The sequence below is a fragment of the Trichosurus vulpecula genome, chromosome 2 (genome assembly GCF_011100635.1).
Source record: "Trichosurus vulpecula isolate mTriVul1 chromosome 2, mTriVul1.pri, whole genome shotgun sequence".
NCBI classification, from domain to species: domain Eukaryota; kingdom Metazoa; phylum Chordata; class Mammalia; order Diprotodontia; family Phalangeridae; genus Trichosurus; species Trichosurus vulpecula.
In genome coordinates this window covers 85,795,138-85,814,280 of record NC_050574.1, presented here as the reverse complement: position 1 = coordinate 85,814,280, position 19,143 = coordinate 85,795,138, and the positions used below count along the sequence as shown (strand labels likewise).

The following is a 19,143-nucleotide window of genomic DNA, read 5'->3' as shown; positions in this document are numbered from 1 at the left end:
TTTTTCCTCACTATTGTCCTTCTCACTCTTTCTTTTTATCATATTCCTTTCCCAGCTTACTTTTAACCACTACCTCTCTAATCCAGAACCTTTAAAAAATTCTCCTATATCCTCTACCCTCATCCTTCTATTCCTCATTCTACCCACCCCTCTAAGTGTCCTTCCCTTTGCCCCTCTCCTAAAGCTTAATATACGCAACCTTTTAAAAATTTCCCCTTATCCTGTCCCTTTGCTTTCTTATTTCTTCATGAATTTAGATGACATTTGTACCCTTCTAGATGTATTTATTGTTCCCTGTTTAACTCAGATGTGATGAGAGTAAGGTTGCGGCACTACCAGTCTTCCAACCCACCTGTTTCCTCTAAATCAGTTCTTCCTCTCATTCCTCATTTTTATGAAATAGATGTTTTTTTTTTTCCTTTTCCTACCAAATTTCAATTTTTTTAGAATCACCCCATCATACTCAGTTCTGCCCCAACCTTTCTTATAAACTATCCAAGTACTGAAGATAGTCTTAAGAATGCTGACATTTTCACATATAAGAAGTAAACAATTTTACCTTATTGAGTCTCTTATAATTGGTCTTTAATATAATTCTCCGGGATCTTACATGTTGAATGTTCCATTAATTAATGGTATTTTTGTTACAAATACCTGAAAGTCTTTCAATCCATTAAACATCCATTATGTTTTCTATCAGGATTATACTAAACTTTGCTGGATAAGTTACTTTTGGCTGCAACTCCAGCTCTTTTGCACTTTGAAATAAATGTTCCAAGAATTACGGTCTTTTATTGCAGTGGCTGCTAGACACTGTATAATTCTGATTTTTGGTTCCACAGCATTTATTTTTTTCCTTGTTGCTTGTAATATTTTCTTCTTAACCTGGGAGCTTTGAAACTTGGTTGTGATATGCCTGCAGGTTTTCATCCTGGGATCTCTTTCAGGTTGTGATAAGGGGATGTTTCTTATTTCCACTTTACCCTCTAGAATTTCAGAGCAATTTTCTTTAGTTACTTCTTGTAGTATTGCATCAAGATTCCTTTTTTTTTCAATTTTGACTTTCAGGTAGTCCAGTAATTCTTACACTGTTTCTCCTCAATGTATTCTCCAGATCACTTTTTTTCTAACGAGATGTTTCACATTCTCTTCTATTATTTAAATAATCTTGATTTTGTGTTATTATTTTGATGTCTTATAATGCTATGTGTTTTCCCTTGCCCAATTCTAGTATTCAAGGTTTTTTTATTCTTCCTTAAAATTTTGAATCTCTTTTTCCAGTTGGTTAACTTTCATTTCATAATTTTCTTGGATTGGTCTTATTTTATTTTTTTATCTAATTTTTCCTTGATCTCTCTAATTTGGTTTTCGAAGTATCTTTTTTTTTTTGGATGCATGGAATTTAAAGGCCTTATTGGCCTTTATCTGCCATGTAAAGAGACCTTTTTCTCAGGCCTAGGTATTTGCTGACTTTGGCTAGGGCACCATGAAAGGTGGGGATGTCTGGGGAATAACTGTGAGACAATAAATAGGAGGTGTCAGAACCCCCAGCTTCAGGTCCTTATTGGAACCAGCTGCTCAGTTGTTCTTCTCAGGAGTGAAGGCACTGATTTTCTGGACAAACGTCTCTGCCACAAGCAGAGGGAAGACAAGAGAGGAATCAGCCTTAGACCTTAACTGGCTTAGCATCCACCATGACACAGCTTCATCTGGCCTCGCGCCAGAGTCTGAGCCATCAAATTCCTGGACTGCGTCGACATTATAGATGACATAATCAGTCTCATTCCTCATGAGGTTAGCATTGGCAATGTGGTGTTTCACCAGGCCTCCCCCAAGGATGATCATGGCTGTGTGCTTGGCAAAGATGGCCTGAGCACTGATGAATCAGAAATCTTCCACAATTCCCAGTACAAGCCTTGGGTTCTTATACGAGTAGATGAAGATCATATGCCCAAGAGACCCATCTGTCAGAGCAGGGTTTAGCATGGGGATGTTGCTGATCTCTGCCCAATCTTGCATTCATCTTCAGCAGTGTCCATTTCACCCCCTCTGTATTTTGCTACAGAACCATCCGGTCCAGAATCGTTATCAGCCAGTCCTCAAACTTGCAGTAATTCTTATTGAGGACAGGCAGGTTTCCGATCCTACTGATGCCATTTTGTCTCAGGTCCTTTACCTTCGGGATAAATTAGCCCAGATATGTGGGTGCCAGGCGTTTCATCAGATCTTCCTCTATACCCTGCAATTGTCACCAGAACATCCACCATATTGTGCTGCACCAGGTAATGAATGGTCTCTCGGATGCCAGAGCTGATGAAATTTGACTTGTAGCACAAGAAGATGGTGCCACTGATCACGGCCGATGGCTTGGGTTCAGATGTACACAGTTCTCCTCCTCCTCCCCAAGAGGATCCAGCCTCTTCTGAATCAGACCATTGACCTGGCACATGGCCCCGGCCGTAGCTGGTGGCCTGGAATCTGGTGGCGGCGAAGGCGCGCATGAGAACGCCATAGTTCAGGCCGCAGTTGAAGACGTAGCCTTGGACCTGGATGTCCTCATCGGGCAGTGCCCAGCAGTGCCTGAGGACCGTGTCCACAGCTCCTGGAAGCGGTCACTGCCCGGGCCCCTCCCTACCCTCTCCCTCCCGGGAGCCCTCATTGTGCCCTCTGGGGAAGGTTGGAGGACCTCGACCCACCAGGGGCTCAGCATGATCAGCGTAGCGGAGGAAGTGAGGCGGGGGCTGAAGTACCTTAACAATTCTTCCAAGAACTCTTTTTTGGCTTCTATTTGATATCACTCTTTGGGGTAAGATTGGCTTTATTGTTTTTCAACTTTACTATCTTCCTCTGAATATGAACCCTCATCTTCTCTATCGGTATAGTGGCTGTCTATGGTTGGGTTCTTTCTCCCATGCTTACTCATTTTTATTTTATTTTATTTTATTTTATTTTATTTTATTTTATTTTTAGCAGCTTATTATATAAGCTCTAGTTCTGGGGTGTGGGAAATAGTGCCCCAAGCCTCAGGTCCCTCTTACTGTTTCTGAACTTTGTGGGAGCCAAACTTCAACACTCCTCTGCACTGCTAAGCCACAGCCAGGGCTCCCAGCCACACTGTCTTGCAAACGCTCTTGCTTCTGGCAAACTCTCCAGCAGCTTCAACCTTCAACTCTCCTCTCTGACCTGAAATTGAAACCAGGGACTCAGCTCTCTTGGAATTGCCCACAACCAGCTGTGTCCCAGTCTCTGCTATGACACTAATTGAGCATATGCTAGCTCCTTCTCACTATCAGCCACATCCTAGGACCTTGTCTGGTTAGTAGAGCTGGCCCTGGCATCTCACAACAGTAGCAGGTCCTACAATCTTCCCCTACTCAGATGTCTGACCCCCACACTGCCAGTGACATTACAGTTCTGGTGGCTGAGGCCAAGGGTCCTTCCCAGCCCAGCTGCCCCAAAGCTTGTTGCTTATTGTTTCAGCAGAGATGGCCTGGAGGTGTTTGCACTTCACTTGAGCTGAGCCTCCATTCCTATGGTTTTTCCTGAGATCCCCTCCAGTAGTCCCAGGAGAACCACTGCTCTACCCCAACTCTTGTTTATTTTTGCTGTTGTACATTCACCCTGAGGTGATGTTCTGCCTTGTTTGTGAAAGAAATCTTAAGAGTAAACTTTCCAACATACTCTGCATTCTTCCCAGAATAATCCCCTGTTGTTTCAACTTGATTATGTTCACCGTGTCACAAGGAGCTAGGATGCAATTTGCAACAACTACCTGATCATTAGGTTTGTTCTCTCTCAATCTCTCTCTCTCTCTCTCTCTCTCTCTCTCTCTCTCTCTCTCTCTCATTTCACTGGCATTCTTGATGTTATCTTGTGGAAAAACACTCAAAAATTGCTATGGAAAGACATATATAGATATACAAACACACATACATGCATACATACATATATGTATATCTATATATGTATACATGCATATATGTATGTGTGTGTATATACACACACATATTCTTTCAATTGTCATGAAAGGGGATGAAGCAGTCCCTGAAAATTTGGTCAGGCATTGAAGATTCCAAAGCCATCCACTACATCATTGGACATTATGGGTCATCTTGACTTTTATCCTGTTACTGGATTTTGATGACTCGGGAGGAAGGAGTGAGGCTGATAATTTTGCTCAACTATGCCTCACTTAAATCCAACTCATGCACAATTCAAAACATCACCCCATAATGTCATAATACTTTTCAAAAATGAAGGATGAAAAAGAATTATATTCTTGACATTTTTGTCCTCCTTCAGGTACCTGTTCATGTGTATCAGTAATTAAGGTGGGCCTTTTTTTTTTACTGTTTTCTCTTTGAGAATGCTAAAGTAATCAAGTGCCTTTGATTAAGGCTTACTAGGTGCAAAGCCCCAGGCCCACACCCTTTTGCTAACTAGATATAAAGCGCCAGGCTCACACCCTTTTGCTGATTAGGTGTGAATCCTTTGAGCCCTCAACAGGGTATAAAAACTCAGAGGTCAGCATTTTGTTTGGGGCTCACTCATGGAAGGAGTATTGAGACTCTGGGCAAGACTCTGTAACTGACCCCCCAGCTTTGGTAACCCAAATGTTGATTTGTATTTGCTCTGTTTATATAGTGTATGTTTGTAATTAGTTTGTATTTGCTCTGAAGTTCAAGGTGCTGGATTTTCCCCCTGAACTAAGTGCATGATATATGTATGTTTAATTGAGGTGAGATTGTTAACCCTTTAAAATTGCTCTCCTTAGTAAAGCAGGTCAAAAGAACATGTGCTGACATATCTTGTCGCCGATCTTGTGGGGTCTTATATGCCAACAGCTGCTGCTAGCTCAATTGTTGCAACATCATCTCTTCCCCCTCTCCTTGAAAACTTATTTTTATAAATGTTACCTGCATCAGTTGATGATATCTCTACCTACTCTTTCTTCCTTAGTGTACAAGTTTCATGTCCCAGTTCTTCTACTTATTTCTGCCTAACACTAAGCAATCATTGAATCTGTCTGACCCTGGGTTCTTTACATTAAAAAAAGAGGAGGTTTGTACTTTGTGACCTTGAAAGGCCCTTCTGGTTATAAAATTACATTTGCAATCTAATTTCAGCAACAACAAAGAGACACACATAAAATGGGAAACAAACACAAACCAATGCTCAAGAAATTGTTCATGTATTCACTTGAGGCCATATGAATGTATTCTCTTCATCCCATACTTTTAAGTATTTTATAATTTAGTATAAGGAAAGGCTAGTGAAAAAAATAACTAATATTCAAAGGAGAATGAGATTAGTATAAAACAAGAAACTGTCTATGAAATTGATGACAAGTAGTCATCTAGTATTTGTTTAAAAACTCCAAGCAAGATGGACTTGTTTGTCCATCTTGGGACTGTATCCATCTTAAAGCAGTGCATCCTGCTTTGTAACAGCTCTAATTATTAGAAAGCACTTCTTTCCAGTGTGATAAAATGTAGATCTCTTCAACATCTACACACTGTTGGCTCTGTAGCCAAGTATTATACTCTACCTACATGACAATTATTTAGATCATGGCTTCCCAAACTGGGATCTGTGAGCATGTATTCTATTTTGATAATTGTATTTCAATACAATTATTTTTCTTTTTAAACCTATACATTTTTTTCTTAATACTAAAAATATTATTAAGAGAAAGGGTTTCTGGGCATCACCTGACTGCTAAAACATTCCATGACACAAAAAGTTCGAAATGTCTATCTTAAATCCTGAAAGAGTTAGCATCATTTTTTCCTTTACAATATATATTTTTTAAAATTTCATACATTTAAAAAGATTATTGTGAGAATTCATAGGCTTCACCAAACTACCCTATGTCAGTGTCACTAAAAAGTTCAGATTGTCTGTTTTAAATAGGAGATGGCGGTTATAAGTCATTTTGTCAAAGCTAAATATCCCCAATTCATTGATTTTTTTATATCAGTGATACAAGTCCCTTCATCATCCATGTTAAACTTTCTCTAGATTATCAGTATTCTTCTTAAATCATGGTGTCCAGAGTTCCAGAGTGGTCTGGCCAAGGCATGAAGAAATAGTTTTAATGGATCAGTGTTCATGTAGAAATCCAGCTATTGAGCCACTTCCAGGTATGTCATATTGTTTTCTTATTGAAGCCATTCCTATCCAGCTTTTTTATTTTACAAGATGAACATGAGATATTGCATATTTTTCACAATCTGATTGCACTATTTCTGGAGCATTTGAGCCTTTGGAATCATAGAGAGTGGTGTCCTTACAAGATAGTATAAGGTGTTCCATGACTGATTTACATTAGTCCTCATCCATATTCTTCTTGTTGTGCATCCCAGGCCAGGAATACATTTGCATAGTTATACATTTCTGCTCCCTGTATGAGGTGTTTGTGGTGGGGAATGTGACAATCCTATTGGTGGTATGAGAAGAGAGAAGTCTATATGAACCCATATTCTTCTTCTTGAATATTCTTTCTATCCCTGACCTGTTCCTCTCCACCTCCACTCTGCCCTGAATACTCTGTCTCTTCTGGGTTGGTTCACTTCAAATTGCCTTTGATGCCTCTCTAAATTAGATGTTCTTTATCCATAGCATTACAGCCATGAAATCTGGCTTCTTCTTGGCCATGGTCTTTGACTGTTATATGGACATTTGCAGCCTACTGTGCCTTACTACAATTCTTAACCAATGCTTGGATAGCTAAGATTGCCAGGGCTATAGTTCTCCAGGACGTGTCCTCTCCACATCCTTTTTTGCTCAAACAATTAATTTCCCTACTGTCAAACTCACATCATTGTTGATACTTATTGTGAGTTCATGGAAGTGGAAGTGGTGAATTTGGCATGTGTGGACATATATTCCACAAAATGCTATAGTTTAACTGTAGCCCCTATAATAGCTATTGTAATGGCTTCTCCATTTCTGTCTCCTATATCTGGTTCTTCTGTGCTATTTTTGTCTCCCTTCTCATGCAGCCAGCTTAAGTCCTTGGGTTAATGTGACTCCTGTGTCTATGTGAATCTTGTCTTCTGTCCTACAATTGTTTTCACATTTCTCACTCACTGATTTGGTAACAATGTGCTACCTCAGGTTCACATTTTCATTGCCAACATGTAGTTTTTGGTTCCTCCCGTCTTAGACTTCATTGTGTATCATATCAGGACCTAAAATTGCGATGTTGAGGGTCAAGTGTATCTGATTGTGATAGAGGTATCAACAGACATGGTAACAGAAGCACCTAAAACTTAGAGTTGAGTGAAGACCAAAGAGCCCATTTCTCATTTATACATGGTGGTCCATAGTTTCTTTCCTGTAAGTTCTGCCATTTTACCAAAATTATTATGACAGGAAAAAGAAATCAACCACCTACATTTTAACACCATTTCTTAGGGAATGTTGAAGCAACACTTCTAAGAAAGAGAAGACTAGATGGGCAGAAGTCATCCCTTCCTGCTATTCTATCTCTAGATAAATTCTCTTCTGTTTACTACCCTTTCCTAGGAAATGGCTTATGTGAGAGGAGAAGCAGAAAGGATATTATAAAGCCAATGGTCATGGATAATCCACTTTAAACAAAATAACCCATGATGGACTATGAAGAAGAGGGTATATTTTGTGACTTTAATTATGGGTATTGAGAACAAGAGAAGTAGTAATAGCGTATCTGTCTTTTGAGAGTTTCAAATGCATGGAACATTATGTGTCAACAAGAACAATCATAGGTAGACATGTAGAATAGCATATTAAATCAAGAAAAAATCCATTAGAAGAGGCACTCAATCAAGAATTTATTCAGCTAAATAAACTGTGATTTCAAAGAGCTTATGTTACATCGGAGGAGACATGTGTACCTGTAGTCACACACAAAATTATATTCTTATACATATGTGTCTCTATACATGTGTATTTCTCCACCTATGTATGTATGTATATAATGAATAGTTCCTGTTAACAAATTGCATCATAAGCCAAGGAGAAACAGAACAAATCACAGAAACATTGGGAAAACTTATTAACCTCTAAAACTTGGTTGGGGAACCTGGACATAGGATGGTCAACAGAATGAATAGTGCTGGAAAAAATTTTTGATGGTTGTTAACTATAAGTGAGTTGCAACTGGCATCAAGAACAATGGAAAACTAAGTATCTCCAAGACTTCTGGACAAAGTGAAAATGTCGCATGATGTGAAGAGAATTTATAATGTCTGTGCTTTGGATACTGTTAGTGCCAAGTAACAGCTACACATGTATACAGAGCAAGTTATTCTCAAATAGAAATAAAATGTTTTTGGAAGACTGGATAGATACTACAGAGTGAGAAAATTTGAAATTTGGAATTCATCAATTAATAAGTATTTATTAAACACCTTTGTGGAAGTTGGATAATTCTCAGTAGTCATCATATCCAATGCATAGAAAATTCCTGCAGAGGTCATTCAATCTCTTTTTGAAGACCTACCTTTCAAGATGGTTCATCTCACTTTGGGACAGCTATAATTGTTAGGATTTTTTTCTGATATTGTCTCATTTTGCTTCTTTGCAACTTCCATGAATCATTCCTATTTCTGTCAACTGTAGTCAAACAAAATATTGTTGCGAATAAAACCCTGAGCAACAAGTTTCTGGCTAATTGATAATCAGTCCATTAATTAGGCTAGCTAATAATAAATCAGTAGTCAGTAGTTTATCTAAGTAACTAACTGTACCAGACACTCTGAAATGCTTTGTACCTTCTGACTGGGACCTCCCCTTACAAGTGAAACTGAACCCTTATTGGTGGACATTTAATGAGGAAGTGGGTTAAAAGTCTTCATCTCATCCTGCTGAGAACATGGCTTGATCGTGAGATTCAGCGACTTCTTAGCAGGGGAAGATATTTCTATCTAGACCTCTCTGATTAGTTTTCTCTTTCATGAGCTGGGTTGCCTTAAATTCTAATAGAGGAGATCAAGGACAGGGGTTCCTCCAACCAAGTTAAGACCTAGTCCAGACTACTTTCTATTAATGTTTTAAACAGAAATTTAGCCTCCCAGTTAGGTGAGGTCCTGCCCAATCTAGTCAAGGAACATGTGCCTTGGGGTCTAGGAGTAATTTTATCATTCAGACATGCTCTTCAGAGACTGACTGACCTTTTCAGGTGTTATGTCTTCATAGAAAAAGGAGGAAAAGCATGCATTACAAATTAATACTTATTTATTAATATAATAATATAATATAAATTTCTCTTAATAGTCTTAATCTCTCTTCCATATGATGACCTGTCAAATACATGAAGAAATGAATTATGCATATCCCATATCCCTCAAGTCTTATGCATGATTAAAATTTCTAGTTCCTTCACAACCCGATCACACAGGTTATGTTCTTAAGGTCATCACTAGCCTGACTGTCCTCCAGTGAGCATTCTCCAGCTTTCCAATATGTTTCCTAAGCCAGGACCTCCAAAACTAATCATAATACTACAGATTTCTAAGCAAATGAGAGGCTAATGTTCCTGAGTCCCAGAAGCTATCCTTTCTATGCTTCCAAACACTGTATCAGCTTTTCTGACCTATCTAGTACTCTACTGTCTAACATTTAGCTTGTAGTTCACTGAAAGATTCAAATAATTTTCACTAAAACTGGTGGACAGCCATGCGTCCCCTATCATATATTTGTTTCAACAATTTTTTTTAAACTCAGATGTGGAGTGGATTTTTCAAACCTAAGTGCTACTTTGACTTTTTGTTTCCTTTGAAGGAAGGGAAACAGGCTTCAAAGATAAAAATAATTCTCAAGAGTTAAGGAAGAAACTAGATAGCATGAACATTGGGGCAGGCAGAAGAACATTTCAAGTAGGAGGAAATGAATAACGAGGGCAGCTGAACTTTTATCTCTATGATATTAGTCCCATGAAAATGCTTTCTGGTTATTAGAAGAAAGCATCTCCTTCTACTCGAAGAAATGACCACTCTAATAAACAAGTATCACTGGGAAAAGTACATCCAATAAAAATCAGTGGAAAAATATATTCATCATGTTTCAAAATTGCCAGTGGAGATTTTCAGGAACTGAAATATGTTAGCTCTATATGAACTGGGGTTCTATATTTCAAGGATATGTATTAGGGCATTACAGAAAGGTTCTTCAAATCTGTCAAATATGATAATTATTGCACTCTTTAATAAATCTGAGGGGTCTGAGAGACAGATGTGGTTTGCAAAGTGTCCTGGAAGGCATTTCTAAGGATTATGAAATACTGGGCAATAAAGCAAACACCCTAGAGCAATGGGTGGTGTTGTTGTTTTTTCCTCTCCCCCAACATTGTTTCTATTTGAAGGTAGGTACTTTAAAAGAGAAAAAAACATATTCAAGGAATGAATATTTGGTTGAAATTGGGATGGATAATTAGTGGTTTTTGTTTGTTTGATCATTGTTTGTTTCAACCATATTTAGTCATGGTCTATTATATACCCTATTTTTAGGGAAAGCTGATCTCAAAGATTTCAGAAAATGACTAGGTCCCTTAGTGGAAAATGGATAGTCATACCCCTTTTTAATAAAAGGAGTTCTCATTGTTCCTCCTTCCTTTGGAAGAGTACCAATGCCCTCACAAGGTGTTTTGGATTTATGTGGGCCTGACTTCCTCAAAGCCATTAGCTGTACTCTATCTTACAGAGTTATAAAGATACGGTAGCAAGACAAAAGTCAGGACAACTGGCAAAGTTCTTGACAGTCTGAATATCTGACTAGTATCAGGACAAATCATAAGAACATTATATCTATAAAATGTGTGTAAATACATACATATATATGTATGTGGTATATGTATATATGTGTATGTGTGTATGTCTATCTATATCTATATCTATATCTATATAAAACAGCTCAGAAAGTAGAAGGAATAGTTCTACTCCTTGTAGTAGACAGAAACATGATGGTTGTTGCTTTTGTTCATCCTGCAATCTCACAGAGGATCAGCGACATCAGGATGGTGATGTCTTGAGTTGCAAGGGAATTAGACTTTTGTGAGGCAGAACTTTGCAAAGTCATCAGCCTCACTCTTTCCTCCAGAGTCATCAGAGTCCAGTGGCAACATATAGGTCAGGATGACTAGCAGTGGCCCCGGATGCAGTAGGATAACTTGGACTTTTTTAAGCTAAGGTCTTTCCCAGGGCTCAGTTTGTCTGAGGCAATACCCATTCAGCAGTTAAAGTCTAGGTCAGAATTGAGGAAAAGATGTCCTAGTTTGCCTTCACAGAAGACTCAAGCTGAGAGGAGAAGCCGCTCGAGTATCTGGCCAGGACAGAAACGATTGCTTTTTACACTCACTCTGAGCTATTAAAAGCCCCCCAAAAAAATGAATAAGTGAGGCTTGGGCTGGGACCTATTACTGACCAATCAGTGAAAGCCAAAGTGACATGGGTTTAAAGGCATAGTCAAGTAGCTCCATGTGAATCCCAATGGGCTTTATCAAAGCCTGGTTTTTCAGAGCTATATTTCAAGAAATCACATGATAGTGGACAATAGAAAGAAAATAGTACCTCTATTTTTTTTAAAAACTTTGCCTTTTTTCAAGAGAATAAAATCAAGATTTTGCCAGAACAAAGCTATTGAGAAAGAATTGAATTAGAAGTTCCTGAAGATGAAACAGATACTCAGCAAAGATCTCAGACTGCTAGAGACCCCAGCACTCCTGACTCCATGCCATATGCTACATTTTCAGCTTCAAGGATCTCTAAATCTATTCCATATCTTGGAATGACTTGAAATGTTGACTGAAAGAATATAACCAGATATTTGTGTGATTGACATGGAGCCTCTGAGTGAATCTTCCATTTTGACTCTGGATTAGGGCTGAGGCCTAACTCAGGATAGCAGTGGATTGGCCAAGGTGTCGTGTACAACCCATTGGTAGATTAGGAAGAATATTCCACCCAACCATCACTGCCAGTGGAAGTTGATGTGCTTCTCTCTAACATAAACATACTTTTCTCTAGTACTCAACACTTCCCTGATTCCTCTTCTTCACTGTTAAACTCCTAAACCCTTACTTCTGAGTTGGGCATCACCCCCTTATCCTATTCCCCTAGCCATATGAGCAATGGGCAGGAGCCATGGGGAAAATTTTCTCCCCTTGTTCCCTAGATCACTTCATGGTTGATGTGAATACCCTTCAAAGGGTGGGCTCTATTCTAAGATCCAATTACTCTTTTCATTTTGGATGAGACAGAGTGATGACACAGGTACTGAAAGCCTATAATCTACATTCCAGATATCCTGCCATTATTTCACCCCTGAATTTACCTGTCATTCAAGCTGTCCTTTAATTATCCAAGGAACCAGCACCATTCCAGTCCCACAGACTGTCGTAACCTCAGTATCTTTGTCATCTCATTACTTTCTCTTACCTCACAACCTCATATCCCGTCATAGCCTGCCAAATACTATAAGTGTTACCTCCTTATCCCTCATATCCATTCCATTTTTTTCCTACTTAGATGGCCCCCACTCGAGTTCAGACTCTCATAACCTCTCCCATGGACTATTACAATTACTTCCTGATAGGTCTTCCTGTCTCATGTCTCTTCACTCTCTAGTTCTTTTCCCATACAATTGCCAAAATGTTTTCCTAAGGCACATGTCTGACCATAACCTCCAGCATAGGCTCAACAATTTTACTGATTTGTTTCATGCTCAGAAGAGTCTAGAGACCACGGCATTAGATTATATTTGTCAAGTTTAAGTGTGCCCTCAACCCCTGCTACATTTACCTCAGTCAATCAGTTGGTCAGTCAGCAAGCATATATTCAGCATCTACCTTGTTCTAGGCACCTTGCTAAACTCTAGGAATAAAAACAAGAACAAAAAAATCTGCTCTTCTAAAGCTTGGCCTAATGATAGACACATGTTTTTATTCCCAGCACACTTCACACAGTGTTTCCCTCTCTCTGTAAAAATCAAGCTCTTCCACTTTCATCTTAATCCTATTTTTTCACTAACAGATATCTCCTTTCATCATCTACTCCCAGAAGAGAGCTCTGATCCTTGAAGTGATGCAGCTGATGAAAACTCTTTGTTCAATTGGGAGTCCCCTGGGAGAAAGAATAGAAAAGAATCAGTAGCATAAATATCTCTCCTAGATCAGTTATTCTGATGAATACTTTCTGCATACATCATTTGCTCTTCTTCATTCACATCTCATATAGATTGTCCTAGGCTGGGCCACAGCTCCAGTTTAACTGGACTCTTCATCCATCACCCTTGTACTTCCAGGTAATGAAACGTTCTCTCCTATCTTTCTGTCAGAACATGGGGAAAAAGCATAGGGAAAGGGGAAAATGAAGTAAGAAAGGGAGATAAGTTTAGGATAAGAGGGATGAATATGGAGTCAGAAAACTCTCTATTCCTTAAACAATCAAACCATACTCTCTGGTCATAAGTGATCAGTGACTCCTAGCATGCCTTACCTATTTCCCCTCCACAAAACAAATCAACCTCAAATTAATCCTGTGTGTCTATGTGTACACACACATACATACATATATATGTATATGCACATATGCATATATGTACATATGCACACATTTGCGAGGTCTTCCTGATGCTCTCAGTGGATTATTTTCCATTAAATGTGTATTCTTGACTTTTCTCCCTCAGTCATGTAATCTCTTTTCTATCTCTGTGGGCCAAATTCTGAAAAAAAGTTACCTTCACTGATGCTGACTAAACCTCAACATCGTCTTTCTTCTTATGTATACTTCTTGCAAATCCCAATTCTACCACTTTCTTCTCGTGCAGGGCTGAGCAACACTTACTTTGTTTGAGCTGGAATTCTTTAAAAATGAAAGTTTTAGACTCAGTGACCCTGAAAGTTCTAAGAATTTTTTTCAATTAATCAGTCATGTCTAACTCTTCATGACCCCATGCACTGTACTGTCCATGGTATTTTCTTAGCAAAGACACTAGAGGGGTTTGGCATTTTCTTGTCCAGATAAAGGCAAACAGAAGTTGAGTGACTTGTCCAGCATCACACAGGAAGCAGGTTTCTGAGGTTGGATTTGGACTCATGTCTTCCTGACTCCAGACCCAGAGCTTTATGCAAAGAGCCATGTAACTGCTTCACTTCTAAATTTAGCGTACTATGAAACTCGAAATTTTATATCAGCAACAGCAAAGAGAAGCACATGAAATGGAAATCATGGCAAACCCAAATGGATGGCCGAGAAATGGTTGATGTGTTTAATTGAGGCCATGTGAATATATTCAAGTCATCCAACACTCTTAAGGATTTTACATTTTAATATAAGAAATGTTTAGTGAGCAAATAAAAAGTAATCAGAGGAAATTTATATATGCATATATGCATGTATACATACATATATACATACATACATATGCATATATAGTCAGGGTAAAGTGCTACCTACCTGTACCTAAACTAGAACCTCTTTATGAAATTCCTGACTAGTGGTCATCAAGCATTTGTTTAAAGGCCATAAGCAAGATAGGACTGTATAATCTTAAAGCAGTGTATCCCACTTTACAACAGCTCTAATTATTAGAAAACATTGTTTTCCATGTGGATAAAATACAGATCTTTCCTTCTGTTTTCCTTTATCATTATCCTTTATTTTACCTCTCCCCAAAGCCACAGCACTCTAATAGCTTTAAATTCTTGGAGGAATTGAGCTGAATAGCTCCTAAATTTTTCTGCTGCTAAGTAACTTCCCTATGACATGAGCATCATCTCTAAGAGACACATAGCACTTACTGCTGAACTCTTAATAGCAGGGTTTTATAATCAGAGATCCGCAGATCCTATCTGTGCATAGGTTTCAGGGTAATTGTGAACTTCTATGAGGAGATATACACACATATACATATAGATATGTAGATACATATTAGATATAGACATATATGTGTATACATATATATATATACATATATATATATATATATATATATATATATATATATATATGGAGAGAGAGAGAGAGAGAGAGAGAGAGAGAGATGTATCCAGTAATGCCTAATCGAAATTGAAATTTCATATTTCCTTCACTTCACCAAACTGCCAAGGGGTTGCATTAAAAAGAAAAAAAAAACAGTAAGAGTGTCCTGCTCTAGTGGTAACTGCTGAGTTACACAGTGTTCTCTGGGAGTAATCTATACAAGGTCTGCTATATTTGCTCTAATAAAACAATCTTTTGTACTATTATAACATTAATCTCTTATCTGTCATTTTGTTTGCAATTTCTAAGGTTCACTAGCCCTCTCCAGGTGAATTTTAAACATCTTCTTTCTAAACCCTATTTTCCCTTATTTCCCCACTCTCTAGAAAGATCCTTAGATGGGAATGTCATGTATAGGAGTATTTTGTAAAACTGTAGATATTTTACATCGGTAGCATCAAACTGTAGTATAGAAGGGGGGCACAAGACTGCACATAAGTATCCTTGCAGGCTGCATATTGACTTAGAAAACCATATATTGACATTATGTGTTCTATTTATATTTCTACTTATTTTGTCAAATATTTCCCAATTAGATTTTAATATGGTTCAGTCCATTCAGATGTGTTGCAGCTGTGTGTGTTTGATACCTCTTTCTGTTTTATATTATCACTTCAAGCAGTCCATTCTCTTGTCAAACAGTTCTCATTGCTAGAGAATGATTGATTGAACAGTCCAGTGTAGCATTGCATTATAGTGGTAGAAAGAACAACTCAGAGAATTAGGGTTCAAATTCTCTCTCTGACACTCACTTTAGGAAATCACCTAATTTCTGTGGGTCTCAATATCCCCATCTTTGTAATGTGATTTTCAGATTGGATGGATTTTCAGGCTGTTTTACTTCAATAATTTTATGACCTAGCCTCTCCCTCCCAATAATGGCTTTCTGTCCTATGGTGGGTATTTTTAGCCCATTATTATAGTCCACACAAAAAGATTATACACTTGCTTAGTTTGCAAAATCTGTAGGCTAGACTTTTTTGTGCAATTCTTTGAGGGGAAAATTGTGATTGGGTGGTTGGAGAGACTTGGCATCTACATGAGGACTGAGGTGAAATACTTAATCAAAACTCAAAGTTGACTATCTACCTAGCCCTAAGAATTTCTGAAAAACACATTTGGAAGCCAGAACTTGATGAGAGGTGCAGAAGGGGTCATTCACTTAATAGCAGACAAAAAATGAAGCACATTGGTTTAAGACTGAAGAGACTTAGAGACATGAGTTTCTCTGCTTTACTCATTGACCTTAATGACCTTAAATAAGTCATTTCATCTTTTTGTGTCTAAATTTCTTCATCTTCAAAATGAGGGAACTAGAAGACTGATTAGATGATTTCTAAGGTTCCTTGCAATTCTGTGATCTTATTTTATTTTTCCTTAGTAGATATTTTGTTTCTTTTTTTTCAATGATCTATATCTAGTGGATTAAAAAGGGGAAGACAGTGCTATGGCCACACTTATTCCAAGAAGTCTGGGCAAATTCAGGTATCCCAGAAAGCAGGCAAGAAATGGCAGGGCTATAGTGAGAATAACTGCTATTCAAGCAAATCTAGAAAGTGGGCCTTAGAAGAAAGAAAAAGAAAAAGGAAAACTTAAATAGGAAAGAGTGTAGGCATTAGCTTGGGCTTGGGATAGTACTGTAAAATGATAGATTGAGACCTGGAAGGGCACTTAAAGACCATCTGTTCCATCTTCCTCATTTTGCAAATGGGAAAATTGAAGACTTAAGGGTTAAGTGACTTCTACAAAATTTCATAGGGAGTAAACAGAGGAGATGAGATTTAAACCAGAACCCTTTGATTATAAATACAGCAGTCTCCCCTACACCACCTCCTCCTCCCGTGTGGTGTTATATCTTTAAATGGAAGACAGTGATGGGCTTGGCCCTATGATTATATTGGTATAGAGATCTATTAGATGAGGAAATTCCCTATACTAATGTAGTTTAACATGTTCACCGCAGATTATAGTTTAGAGAGTTGCCTAGCACACTGATACAATAAACAACCTGCCCAGGGTCACACAGCCAGTATACATCAGAGTTAGAGTCAAGAGTTGAACTCAGGTCTCAAAACTCTGAGGCCACCTTTCTTTTCACTATGCCAGGTTGTCTCTATAAGAGGGAACAATTTCTAAATTGAGCCCTGAATGGCTAATGATTTCCCAAAGGAAATATGCATAGTAAACTCAAATCAGGACAGAGTTAACAAGTATACAAGTAAGAAATCAACATGTAAAGTATTTTACTTATATAGATGCAGGAAATGACACACCACTAACATCTTTCTTTGAATCTTGTTTTCTTTTCTTTTTCTCTGACAGATTCCAACCAGATGAACTACAAGAAGAAAACACCAATATCATTCAACCTCTAAGTGTTTCCTATTTTACTGTCTATTCATTCCAAATTTCTCTCTGCCTTCCTTTCCAGTGAATAGATCTTCATCATCCCCAGTCAGGAGTAAAGAGGGATGTCCTCTTGTAACAGCTCCATTCCCCAGCCAGAGGTCTTTGTATTGGCTGGGATTCCAGGACTGGAGTCTTATCATGGCTGGTTCTCCCTGCCTTTCTTCTTAGTCTTCATCATTGCTCTTATTGGCAACATCACCATTGTGTTCATCATCCATGCAGAGAAGAGTCTCCATGAGCCCATGTTCCTCCTGCTGGCCATGCTGTCAGTTGTTGATCTGTCCTTAGTTAGTGCAACTGTGCCCCGCATGTTAGGTATCTTCTGGCTGAATGCTAAAGAGATCAGCATTAATGGGTGTCTTACCCAGATGTTTTTCATCCCATCATTCTATGTCATGGAGTCTGGCATTCTTTTGGCCATGGCTTTTGATCGTTTTGTAGCCATCTGCAGTCCATTGAGATATACTACTATTCTAGCCAATAATTCACTAGTGAAAATGGGGCTGGCAGTCATAGCGAGGACTATGGTCATGCTTACTCCAGCCCCTATCTTAGCCAGAACCTTGACTAGCTTCCGAACTAACATTATTCCCTACTCCTATTGTGCTTACATGGCTATGGTACAAATTGCTTGTGGTGACATTTCTAATTATATTCTATATGGCCTCATGGTCATTGTGACTTCTATTGGTATTGACTTACTCTTTATCAGCCTTTCTTATGGAATGATTCTTCGAGCCGTCTTCCAGATCCCCTCCTGGGAAGCACGGCACAAGGCCATGAACACATGTGGCTCCCATCTCTGTGTCATTGCCCTTTTTTATTCACCAGTTGTGTTCACTTTTTTGACTCAAACTTTTGGTTATCAAATGCCTCCCCACTTCCAGATTATTGTAGACAACCTCTACTTCATTGTTCCTCCCATGATCAATCCCTTGATCTATGGGGCCAGAACCAAGCAGATTAGGAAACGTATCCTCCAGGTCATACATTACCCCACAAAATAAGTTTTGAGACAGTAGTGATATGATTTTTAAGAGATAACTTGTGAATTTGGAAAGTTTGTAAGAAAGGCTGGTGGAAATAATTCCAGTCATAGGAACATCACCCTTGGGGTAACAGTGGAAGCCTTTCCATGAGCAAGTATCTTTTTTCTTTCTTTTTTATTTCTTCCAATTTCTATATTATGCTCTTGATTTATTTTGAGATTATAGTCCACTAAGGATTACCAGATTAATTTTTTTTAATTTTATAGGGAATTGACAACTAGAATGTATAATGTTTTTCATTTGTTGTTGTTGTTTTATGGGAACAATCAGGGTTAAGTGACTTGTCTAGAGTCACATAGCTAGTATGTGTCCAAGGCTATATTTGAACTCAGGTCCTCCTGATTCCAGGTCCTGTGCTCTATCCATTGAGCCACTTAGCTGCCCTTAGAATCAATAATATCTTAAAATTAATTAATCCATTGCTACATATATGTATAATCTGTCCCTCTCATTACTTCTACCTCTTGTCATGAGTTTTCAAGGATCATTGGGATCTCAGTATACTCAGGGTATGTATGCCCTCGGAATGTTATTGCATTTTATGTGTCATAGGAAACTATGGTGATACAATACAGTTTGCAACAACTATATGGTACCTAGGTTTGTCCTCTCTCTCTCTCTCTCTCTCTCTCTCTCTCTCTCTCTCTCTCTCTCACACACAC

The 19,143-nt window shown here is 38.4% G+C and overlaps 1 protein-coding gene and 2 pseudogenes across 1 annotated transcript; 2 read left to right on the top strand and 1 right to left on the bottom strand.

Annotated features, from left to right (window-relative positions):
* Positions 1–1,578: 1,578 nt before the first annotated feature.
* LOC118836595 lies at positions 1,579–3,688 on the bottom strand (annotated as a pseudogene).
* A 334-nt stretch (positions 3,689–4,022) lies between these two features.
* Positions 4,023–7,197, top strand: LOC118836594 (annotated as a pseudogene).
* A 10,297-nt stretch (positions 7,198–17,494) lies between these two features.
* On the top strand, positions 17,495–18,439 carry LOC118835885 (olfactory receptor 52E4-like). Its single transcript, XM_036743178.1, has one exon. It carries the CDS (start codon positions 17,495–17,497, stop codon positions 18,437–18,439), a length of 945 nt encoding a protein of 314 aa, XP_036599073.1.
* Positions 18,440–19,143: the final 704 nt, after the last annotated feature.

What these genes read in the sequence shown, in the direction of transcription:
- LOC118835885 (XM_036743178.1), top strand. Translation starts at nt 17,495, where the DNA reads ATGTCCTCTTGTAACAGCTCCATTCCCCAGCCAGAGGTCTTTGTATTG.